Raw genomic sequence first — 10,906 nt, 5'->3', positions numbered from 1 at the left:
ATATATATATATATATATATATATATTTTTTGAAGATTTTTTTTTTCAACTTTATACAAATGTGTTTGTTTTGATCGAGTGAGAAGAGAAGAAATGGTGAGTGAGGAGAGAAGAAGTGGTGAAGCTGGTATATATAGGCAATTTCGGCGACTACCAAGGGACTAATAAAAATCAGTCGCATAATACAAGTACACCAACCTCCGAACGAAATAAACGTGATTTTTAATACCGGCAGATTACGACTATTATACGACTACGTTACGACCCGCCGAAAGTGTCGCATAATAGTCGCTAAATAACGACTACTAAGCGACAAACTGTACGACCTGCCGATATTGTCGCAATATAGTCGCCTAATTGGTGATTTGTATGCGTCTACCGAATTAGTCGTAACTGAGGGACTATATAACGACAAGGTTACGACTGCGTTTATAATTCTATATATTAGTCGTAAAGTAGTCGTTAAATGGCGACTACTTTGACGACTACTATATGTTGTCGCAATTTAGCGACCACGGTACGATCGTATCTATTTAGTCGTAAATTAATCGTAACGGAGTAACTAAATAGTCGCTAAATTTAGCGACTGAATAATAGTCATAAAATGTAGTCGGCTATGGCGAGTTTTCTTGTAGTGGGTCATGTGGATGTAGCTGTATCTCAAGGTGAAATAAGCTTGGCGTTGATGGTTGGAAGTGATGTATTTGAAAAGTCAGAGCCGGTATCACTTGTTCAAAGAACGTTGGATTATCTCAGAGGCTTCCAGGTCATTTTTTTACCTTATTCCACTTTTCATTTACTTGTGTTTGGACAATGCTAATATGTTGTGGCGTCATGATTGTGTACAGAAACTTGGAGTAAGACACATTGAGCGTTGTCCCGATTGGTACACCGCTTACAGTTGTTGGTGAGGTAATATATACTATTACTAGTTTTCAAGTTGATGGTCGAAGTTAGGGTCCTTATCTGTTAGCGGTCAAAAATACGTTTTACATCCCATGTTTGTTATGTTGTTTATGGCCATGTTAACAGGCTGTTAAGGATGACATGGGGAATATCATCAGGATTCAAAAACCTGAGCAAGGACCTTTCTACGTCTCTCATACACCGCTAGATCAGGCCATCTCTAAATGGGGAGAATGTTCAAGGTTGTTTCTTTTCTCAGTTTTGCCTATTTATTTCTTCCAACACTATGATTGAAATAATCTAAAAAAATATCTTTTGGGCAAGGGGTTCAAGTATGCCTCAATGGGTTTCACTATTCTTGGTATGATTCTTCTTTCAAAGCCTGTGATAAAATAAAGAGAATTGAAGAGAGAAAGAGTCGGCGACAATTGTTACTGAATAGAACCAATAGGTATGCCACAAATAAATTGGAAATAAATAGTCATTCTTAGCCAAGTGTGTGTTGAGCAATTTGTTGTGCAGAATTGTTGATGCAGCTGCTACGACAGCCGAGCCAGTAATTGGAGGTATATCTACCCATTAGAGTTAGTAGTAACATGTGAATTCTTTTTCTGCATATATACTCTTGGAATTGCTCTGCTTACAAATTTTTTTTACTAGGATTAATAAGGCAACATGAGAACAGCTCAGGTGGTACAGACAGATATGACGATACACCTGATCTTTGTGTGATCTGCCTTGAACGGAAGTATAATGCCGCTTTTGTTAAGTAAGGGAACTTCTTTTTCTTAGTAAAAAGTCTTGAAACTCTAACTGATCAGACATGCATGGCAGCTTTTGATTCCTCTTTTTGTTTGGTTTGGACTTGTAGTTGTGGTCATATGTGCTGCTGCATAATATGCTCCTCGAATCTGAGGACCTATCCTCTTTGTCGGGAACGAATAGAGCAAGTTTTGAAAATTTACTGCCATTGAAGAAAAAAAAAATTTGAGGTCTCCACTTTGGGAGACGTTTGGACTAAACCTTCCAATCTACCAAAACCATTTACCAGTATTAGTCTTGTATATAAAGCCTTGTGTTTTGAATTTGACTAGAACCATTTCTGCATTGTAGATCGTGATTGAACGAAAGAGACAAAAGCTAATAGAATGCGACCTAATTGGTAAATTATTTCATCCCATATGAAATTTCAAGCTTATATTGAAGAAATTTTAATTGGTTTCCCGCCTCACCTCTAATATGATGCTCCATTTCTCCTCTTCCTACCGACTTCATGAGCAATAATTAGTAACTCACAGTTTCTTTGATCAATGCAAACAAAGAATGCATATTGCATAAATCATTTGTGACTTTCCAGATAACTAAAGCGGTAGACTTATTAGTCACATTTCCCTAAAGCTTTTTCTGAATTTTTTGCATATATGGCATTTCGCACTGATGACATAACTTGTAATTTCGTTTTTGTATGAACACACTTTTAAGGGTAAAAAGGGTTTAGAAATAGTACAAGTAATTTCAAGCTTTTATACACCATAATAGTAATATCAAAGCTTTTATAAATTGTTAGACTACTTACGATTTTTTTTCTTATGTCCAAATGAAATAAACCAAATCTATATTTATATAGTAAAAACGATGATGAATTTTGATATAAAAATTATATATATATAAAACATCTTTGTTATATTACAATTTATCTTAAATAAAGAGGAGATAAAAATTTTAAAACTATTATACACCAACAAAAATAAATAAAAATGTCACAATCTAAACAATTTACTTTTAGCAAAAAAAAACCACTTAACATTAAACGTACACTATTCACCACGTGTTCCAAATAGTACACAATTTTGTTTTTAGAGTTTTCTCCACGCACATAACCCCATATAGGTGGCTGACTTCCAAATGCTCCATATGTGTACAGAACTATGAATAGTGCATGTTGCAACTATCTCGAGCATGCTGAACATAAGAAAGTCTGGAACATGTTAAGCAAACTCAATTGTGATTAATCCACCTCATCTTTTTATTTTTTTAACAGGGTCATTTGAGTCATCCAACTGCTAAAATAATATTTTCAAAAGCATCATTGTACATAGTCTAAAAAATGTGGTTAAGGATGTGACAAAATGGGAGTTGTAATTTATCAACACCTTGAATTTTGGTTGGGTGGAGTACTCTTTGCTATGTGTTGTATTTTTATTGGCCAATAAATATTTTGATATTATTCTTTTCATCTCAATTATTAAAACTCAATTATTTCATAATATATAAATAATTTATATCAAAATTCATCATTTTTGATTCTCTATAGATAGAGACTTGTTCCGTTTGATTTGAACATAGGAAAAAAATTCATATTTTTCTTGTATTATTTATTTTACATAAAATAATATACATATGCTTTGAATGGAGAAAGCATATCAGGCAGAGCAGATAAAGTGGTTCAAGCAGATCAAGCAGAATTAAAGTAGATCAAATATTTGGTTGTTCAAGTGCAGATCAACAGTGAACTACATCAAAAAAACTGTAGACCAGATCTGCATGTATTTCTCCTGCATTTACCACAAAAAGACAAAAAAAAATATGAACTGCACACAGTTCATCTGCATTAACATTTAAAAGTAAAAAATTTCTTGAATGGTAACTTAATGATAGGAGGACTACATTAAAGGAATGATCTGCTATTTTTTTTGTCTTCCCATTCAAAGCTATAATCTAATGGAGGTGTTGAATCCTTAATTCATCAATTAAATTCATACAATGAAGGTGTTGAAAAATGAAAAAAAAAATCTATGTGGATTAAACCATGTTAAAAGAATTCAACAAACAAAAGCTAAGACCACTAGGACACATAGTGCATTATTATTAGTTATTAAAGTTCTTTATACTTATAGCTTCATCATAACTATTTGACATCATTTATTTCATAGTAATCAAATTTTTTATTTTATTTTGATTTACATAAAAAATTCTTGTTTTACATACAATATAAAGAGATACTTGTTTCATTTCATTTTAACATATAAAATAAATAATTAAATAGATTGATGGAGCAAGGTGTTGAATTTTATTAATAAATCCATAGTAGATGATAGAAATTGAATGAATGTTGAATTATTAGGTGGATGAAAGAGAAGATGATTTGGAGTGCTAAAAAGGAAAGAATAAGAGGGTCTCGAATAAAAAAATCAATGTAAATAATTTTATAGGGAATTATTGAATATACATTGAATTATGACCTAGAAGAAAGAGGATATGATGTGGAGTTTTTAAAAGGTGTAAATAGGATGTTGTATAATTTTAAACCAATATATATATGCATAGTCTTATAGTAATTTACTAAAAACAATGCTACTCCACTAAATCTAAAAGTTAAATTACTTTCTCAATTAGGATGTCTTTATGCGAAATTGTGTTTTTGGGAACAAAATAATTAGTACTATTGGTCAAACAATATATGGTTTCTTCTGATAACCACTAGAAGAATAAAAATAAAATGAGTAAAAGAATAATGGAGAATTGGAATAAATAATTTTTGAGGAATGAAATGAATAGATGAAGACAAAAAGAACAAACTAATAAATGGTAACCAAACAATAACAATATTTTGAAAAATATATTAAATATTAAATAAATATAATTTTAATGAAAAATACTAATACTACTTTATTTACTATTAATGTATATATAATGAATTTTCCATTTGATTTAAAAAAAATGTGAATAAAATGTATATATTTAATGTTAATATTAACCTACAATAAATTGTAAGAGTCATTTATCTTTTTATAGTTTTTATTTCTGATATAAACATCTCTTAAATTTATTTTACTATTCATATAATTATCAAATAAATTCTTAAGATTAATTAACATAAAATTTTTATCAATTCTTTTTTTGTCAATACATTGTGAAAATATGGAAATTATTGTATTATAGGATTGAAATATTATTAATATACATAATATTTATTTATTTAAAATTAAAATTAATTTTAAATTTTGTTTTTTTGTTCCTTATCAATTTTGGTGAGAATATTTTTGTTCTATTTTTCCTTATTTTTTTAGGAATAGAGAAGAATGATGTGGAAACAATATTAAAAATTTTGAGGAATAGAAAAGAATGTGACATTCTTCCTTGTTATTTTCTTAAATCATGGTTACCAAATACCAATCGAAGCTGTATATATATTTCAGCAATATTTAGTTTTTTGTTTTTTAATATTTAGATGGGGAAAAAAGGAATTGGGGATTGTTTTGCCATATTGAAAAGGTTTAGGACTTAATTAACAATTAATCCCTATTTTGGCGACTGATGCGATATGATCGTCATCACTCGACTCGACTTCACTCTTCCCTTAAAGTTTTGATCGGTTTCTAATTTCTCGACGAACGAATGAAGTAAACTGCCGACAAATAGTGATTTTCGTAAAGGGATCAGTGTGTCCTGGTGGAAGAAGATGATACATTTGGCTGGGTTTACATGTTGCTTAGGCGGCGTCGCTCTTTATCTTCTCAGCCGGAGAACAGGCAGGTTAGGGCCTTTTTTTGTTTTTGCCATCACTTGTAACTTTTTTTGTTGTTCGGTGATAATGTTCTTCTCTACCTCTTTTGTGCGAGACAGAGTTGTCAAATCAATCACTAAGGTTTACAACCTCAAGGATTTGGGTATGTATGTTCCTTGAGACAATTGTATTGTTCTGCAATTCAATTTTTAGGGGTTTTTTGATTATTTTTTTGGTATAAATCTTTCGATTTTTCTACAGAACAATTGGTAGAAGGAGAGAGCAAGGTGTTACCTTTGGTCATAGTATCAGGAAGTGTTGGCTCTGAGACACCTATTAAGTGTGACCATAGCGACCTACTCGGTGTTTTTGTCAAGAAAACGGTATGTATGAAATTGGATGAACCGTACCTTAGAGATTGTAAAAGCCTTTAGATAATCTATTAATCTTTCACTTTAATTAACAATGATTCCTGATGTGATCCTTCCAAGGAATCGACGCTCTAAGGTAGGTAGACTGATAATCCTAGAACTCCGATGGCTCGCGAAGCTGGATGATAAGGCGTGAGATAAACTCGAAAATCCTTATGCTCCAAACTCTCTTAAAACAAACCAAACAAAGCAAGGCGGTGGAACTTTAGATAGAAGCTTCGCGGAGACAGACGACAAGGCGTGAGACGAATCCCGAAAATCCTCGTGCCCTAGACTCTCTTGTAACGACTCTTCAATCCTCAGCTAGTGAATGGCAACGTCAAGTGATGTGGAATCACTTGATATACCGAAAACTCTTTGATATAACCCACCAAGGAGAAAGAACAAGTTCCAAAGGAACAAAGGAGTTTACCACTCTCAAATAAAAGATAAAAGATTTCTTGATTGAATGATTTTCTCAAATGAAATTACATGTGTTTATATAGAGATAGAAAACTTGGTCACAAAGCCAAGTATTGATTATTCTTGAAACTAAAACATTAAAGATACTAAGTTGAATGAAGACCAAACTCTTGGTGCATGTTTCCCTCCCTCCAAAGTGACTTTTTGGTGCATGTATCTCTTATTTTCGTCACTCTTCTTTGACCACAAAACAAAGTGATTATTTTGGGCTTTATTGGGCTTGTATTAGGCTCAAAGTGGACTGGACTTGATAGACAACATCCCCAATAGGGTTTCTCATGCTCTCTTTGGCCATAAGCTCTTCAATTGACCCATTAAGTGCATCCTTGATCTTCTTTGACTTTGATTCTTTCCAACTTGCTGATGAGAAACAACATGGGCTGTATGATTTGTTCACCTTGGTCTTAGTAGAAACAGCTCCTGTTTGCCAAACATAATTCTGGAAGCTCCTAAACCAGTTGGACAGGTGAAGAACTAGATTGACCTCCTTTGGAAAATGAAGCGTATCTTTGTGGTGTGTTGGCCAAATCTTGTTTTCTTGTACTTGTTAGAAACATACGAGATCCATCGACATCCTCCAACTTATTTCATGTCGAAATTGTTGCTGAGTTGGTATGTGTAACACGATCTTTGGCTCAAACGTGAAACTGGAACTGGATAGATCCACTAACTTGAAATATCTATATCTTTCAAATATGAACTGATATTAAGGTGATTCCAATTCTCCGTGGTTATGTAGTGGATCAAGATTCCAGAACAGTTTCGTTCATACCTTGAATACTTCTGACCTGGTCGTAATCCTCCGTTGAATGCTCGTAGGTCCAAATCACATAGCCATGAGTTCACTTGATTTGTAAAATGAACAACTCCTTCATATGAACTCTGATTGGACTGATTCCACTTTGAGATATGCTCTAAATGAGGTAAGAATGTATCCCAAATAGTCGTTTGGCTGGAAGAATTGATCTTTGAATTCGTTTGTGTTGAACAAGACTGAAGGATCTTCTTAGATGGTATCATGATCATATCAATTCCTTAGGCAGAACAACAGGTTTTAAGACGTAACTGGAGGTTTTCATGGGTTCAAGATAGTACATTTATGCAGCCCATGACTAAGGAATTCCCGTGGTATCTGGTATATGTTTGTTTGATCTTGAGTTTGAGTTTGATAAGCCAACCTACTATGGATTAGAAAGTGTTTTACTAAAGCCATTGGTTGTTCGATTGATAGGAAGATGGGACAGGTTGTGTGGATGTAGCTGTATCTCAAGGTGAAATAGGCTTGGCGTTGACGGTTGGAAGTGATGTATTCGAAAAGTCAGAGCCGGTATCGCTTGTTCAAAGAACGTTGGATTATCTTAAAGGCCTTCAGGTCTTTTTGTTTTTTCCTTTCCTTCCATTTTTCATTGATTTGCTTTTGTTTGGACGATGCTAATATGTTGTGGCACCATTATTGTCTACAGATACTTGGGGTAAGACGCATTGAGCGTATTGTCCCAATTGGTACACCGCTTACAGTTGTTGGTGAGGTATGTCCTTTATCAAAATACGTTTTACATCTCAGTTTTGTTGTGTTGATTACGGCCATGTTAACAGGCTGTTAAAGATGACATGGGGAATGTCAGGATTCAAAAACCTGAGCAAGGACCTTTCTACGTCTCTTATATACCGCTCGATCAGCTCTTCTCTAAATTGGGAGAATGGTCAAGGTTGTTTCTTTTCTCTGTTTTGTCTATTCTTTTCTTCGAAAACTATGATTGAAAAGTCTAAAAATATGTATTTTTTTGGCAGGAGGTTTAAGTATGCCTCCATGGGTTTAACTGTTCTTGGTGTGATTCTTCTTACAAAGCCTGTGATTAAATATACTCTAAAGAGTATTGAATATATTCGAGAGAGAAGGTTGCGGCAGCGGCAGACGAAGTTGTCACTAGATAGGTATGTCGCAGCTTAACCAAAGTCACATAAATTTAAAATAATTAGTCATCACAAGTTAAGTGTTGAGCAATTTGTTGTAGAGTTGTTGATACAGCTCCTACTCCTAGGAGAGCCGAACCTGTAACTAGAGGTAGGTAACTCATTAGAGTTTGAAGTAACATGTGATACCTTATCCTGCATACTCTTGGAATTGCTCTGCTTACAAGAATTTCTTATTAGGATTAATAAGGAAACATGAGAATAGCTTTGGTGGTACAAGCAGAGATAGCGATACACCTGATATTTGTGTGGTTTGCCTTGACCGGAAGTATAACACCGCTTTTGTTCAGTAAGGGCACGACTTTTACTTGTAAAAACTCTTTGAAATTCTCTCAGTGATCAGACATGGCAGCTTTTGATTCCTCTTTTTGTTTGGTTTGGACTTGTAGGTGTGGTCATATGTGCTGCTGCATAACATGCGCCTCGCAACTGAGGACCTGACCTCTTTGCCGGGAACGAATAGAACAAGTTCTGAAAATTTACCGCCATTGAAAGACAAAACTGAGGTCTCACCTTTGGAGGACTGAGGACATTGGACTAAACACTTCCGATCTACCAAAACCATTTACCAGCAAACAATCTCATTAGTCTTGTATATATAAAGCCTTGTATTTTGAATTCAAACTAGAACCAGTTCTGCATTGTAGATCGAGATTGAACGAAAGGGACAAAAGCTAATATAAAATGTGATCTAATCATCTAAATCCATATGAAACTTCAAGCTTGTATTGAAGGGAAAAAAAAGACAATAGCTAATGGTTTGTGAAAATATGCATTCCGTTATGTATCAGTCACTTGTTTTTCTCTATTTACAAATATAAAAAGTTAAAAAGGACGTTAACGGCAGGATTCGATCCTGCGCGGGCAAAGCCCACATGATTTCTAGTCATGCCCGATAACCACTCCGGCACGTCCACCTTATTTTTTGAACTACTTGATTAAATGTATTTAAACAAGTTTTAGTACTGGTTTAAATGGAATCAAATTGGGCTTAATTAAGCCCAAACTTATTAATGAATGACACAGACAAAAGAGAAACAAACCAGACACAACAACTGGAAGTCTGGAACTAATCAATCAATCCTCTAAATGGTAATGAACGAGAAACTAGAGAGTCAACGGTCAGAGCGTTGACCAAATCTCTCACTCTCACCAGCCCAAATCTCTCCAACTTCCTCTCTCCCTCTCCGCTCAAATCTCACCGGAGATCGTCTCACCGACGAATCTGATTCGTCTCCCAACCGGGTAAGCTCTCTCTGCAAATTCAGATCGTTCCAGCTCACTCTCAACATCGGATCAAGATTCATTTTCTATTTATTGTTCCTTTCTTTTAACAAAAGCTTTTTGATGATTAGTGAAATCTAAAACTTGTACATTCATTCGAATGATTTGAATCAGTAGATTTTATACACTTAAGCTTAGACAACCATAAGATCAAAACTAAAAAATTTGATCTTTCATTGTCACTTGCTGAAGCTTTTGTGTTCTGTATACTTTCAAATTTTGTTAGATCGGTTATTGGATGTTCGAATTCCGAAAAAAAAGTTTCGATCTTTCGTCCATTTTTTGTGTTATAAGGAGGAGGAAGAAGAATGGCGACTCCGGTTGATCCACCAAATGGGATAAGGAACCAAGGGAAACATTACTTCTCAATGTGGCAAACACTTTTCGAGATCGATACCAAATACGTGCCTATCAAACCTATAGGCCGAGGCGCGTATGGTGTAGTCTGCTCTTCCGTGAACAGAGAGAGTAATGAGAGAGTAGCGATCAAAAAGATCCACAATGTGTTTGAGAATCGGATTGATGCGTTGAGGACACTTAGGGAGCTTAAGCTTCTACGTCATCTTCGACATGAGAATGTGATTTCTCTTAAAGATGTTATGATGGCTAATCATAAGAGAAGCTTTAAAGATGTGTATCTTGTTTATGAGCTCATGGATACTGATCTTCATCAGATAATCAAGTCGTCTCAAGTGTTAAGTAATGACCATTGCCAATACTTCTTGTTCCAGGTTTGTTTCCCTTTGCTTTTACGTTTAGTGTGCATTGTTTGCATTTGAAGTTTGCTTATGTTTTTCTTTCTTTTGCTTAGTTGCTTCGAGGGCTCAAGTATATTCATTCAGCCAACATTCTCCATCGGGATCTAAAACCTGGTAACCTCCTTGTGAACGCAAACTGTGACTTAAAGATATGTGATTTTGGGCTAGCGAGGACGAGCAACACTAAAGGTCAGTTCATGACTGAGTATGTTGTGACTAGATGGTACCGAGCACCAGAGCTTCTCCTCTGTTGTGACAACTACGGAACCTCCATTGATGTCTGGTCAGTCGGTTGCATATTCGCTGAGCTTCTTGGAAGAAAACCTATATTCCCGGGAACAGAATGTCTTAACCAGATTAAACTCATCATTAACATTTTGGGGAGCCAGAGAGAGGAAGATCTCGAGTTTATAGATAACCCTAAAGCCAAAAGATACATAGAATCACTCCCTTACTCACCAGGGATATCATTCTCTCGTCTTTACCCTAATGCGAACGTTCTAGCCATCGATCTGCTTCAGAAAATGCTCGTTCTTGACCCATCTAAAAGGATTAGTGTCACAGAAGCACTTCAGCATCCTTAC

At 34.8% G+C, this 10,906-nt stretch overlaps 2 protein-coding genes, 1 non-coding gene and 1 pseudogene across 4 annotated transcripts in view; 3 read left to right on the top strand and 1 right to left on the bottom strand.

Annotated features, from left to right (window-relative positions):
• The window catches only part of LOC104753482, an 18,929-nt pseudogene extending 17,250 nt beyond the window's left edge, over positions 1 to 1,679 (top strand).
• LOC104750167 (E3 ubiquitin-protein ligase SPL1-like) lies at positions 5,014 to 8,721 on the top strand. Its single transcript, XM_010471921.1, has 11 exons — positions 5,014 to 5,442; positions 5,533 to 5,576; positions 5,675 to 5,796; positions 7,346 to 7,441; positions 7,538 to 7,678; positions 7,770 to 7,835; positions 7,903 to 8,015; positions 8,098 to 8,229; positions 8,322 to 8,361; positions 8,481 to 8,569; positions 8,670 to 8,721. The coding sequence occupies exons 1-11, from the start codon at positions 5,369 to 5,371 to the stop codon at positions 8,719 to 8,721; spliced, it is 969 nt and encodes a 322-aa protein (XP_010470223.1). The 5' UTR covers positions 5,014 to 5,368.
• TRNAS-AGA lies at positions 9,116 to 9,197 on the bottom strand. Its single transcript has one exon. It is a non-coding gene; the product is annotated as a tRNA-Ser (tRNA).
• Positions 9,328 to 10,906, top strand: part of LOC104750166 (mitogen-activated protein kinase 2) — a 6,369-nt gene continuing 4,790 nt past the window's right edge. Inside the window, exons 1-3 of one of the 2 annotated variants that reach the window (XM_019238605.1) lie at positions 9,328 to 9,525; positions 9,859 to 10,295; positions 10,376 to 10,545. In XM_019238605.1, coding sequence (XP_019094150.1) covers positions 9,873 to 10,295; positions 10,376 to 10,545 — 593 coding nt within the window. In that variant the 5' untranslated portion in view covers positions 9,328 to 9,525; positions 9,859 to 9,872. Of the gene's footprint in view, positions 9,526 to 9,858; positions 10,296 to 10,375; positions 10,866 to 10,906 lie in introns of both variants that reach the window. The other variant, XM_010471920.1, reaches the window with a different exon arrangement.

The sequence above is a fragment of the Camelina sativa genome, chromosome 16 (assembly GCF_000633955.1).
Source record: "Camelina sativa cultivar DH55 chromosome 16, Cs, whole genome shotgun sequence".
Lineage (NCBI taxonomy): Eukaryota > Viridiplantae > Streptophyta > Magnoliopsida > Brassicales > Brassicaceae > Camelina > Camelina sativa.
Note: the sequence above shows the minus strand (reverse complement) of the source record. Positions and strands in the feature narration are given on the sequence as shown.

Excerpts from the sequence above, each read along its gene's own strand:
- LOC104750167 (XM_010471921.1), top strand. The coding sequence starts at position 5,369 with ATGATACATTTGGCTGGGTTTACATGTTGCTTAGGCGGCGTCGCTCTT. Across the intron at positions 7,442-7,537 it reads AGGAATTCCCGTGGTATCTG|GAAGATGGGACAGGTTGTGT; the intron begins GTATATGTTTGT and ends TTCGATTGATAG. Across the intron at positions 7,836-7,902 it reads CGCTTACAGTTGTTGGTGAG|GCTGTTAAAGATGACATGGG; the intron begins GTATGTCCTTTA and ends CCATGTTAACAG.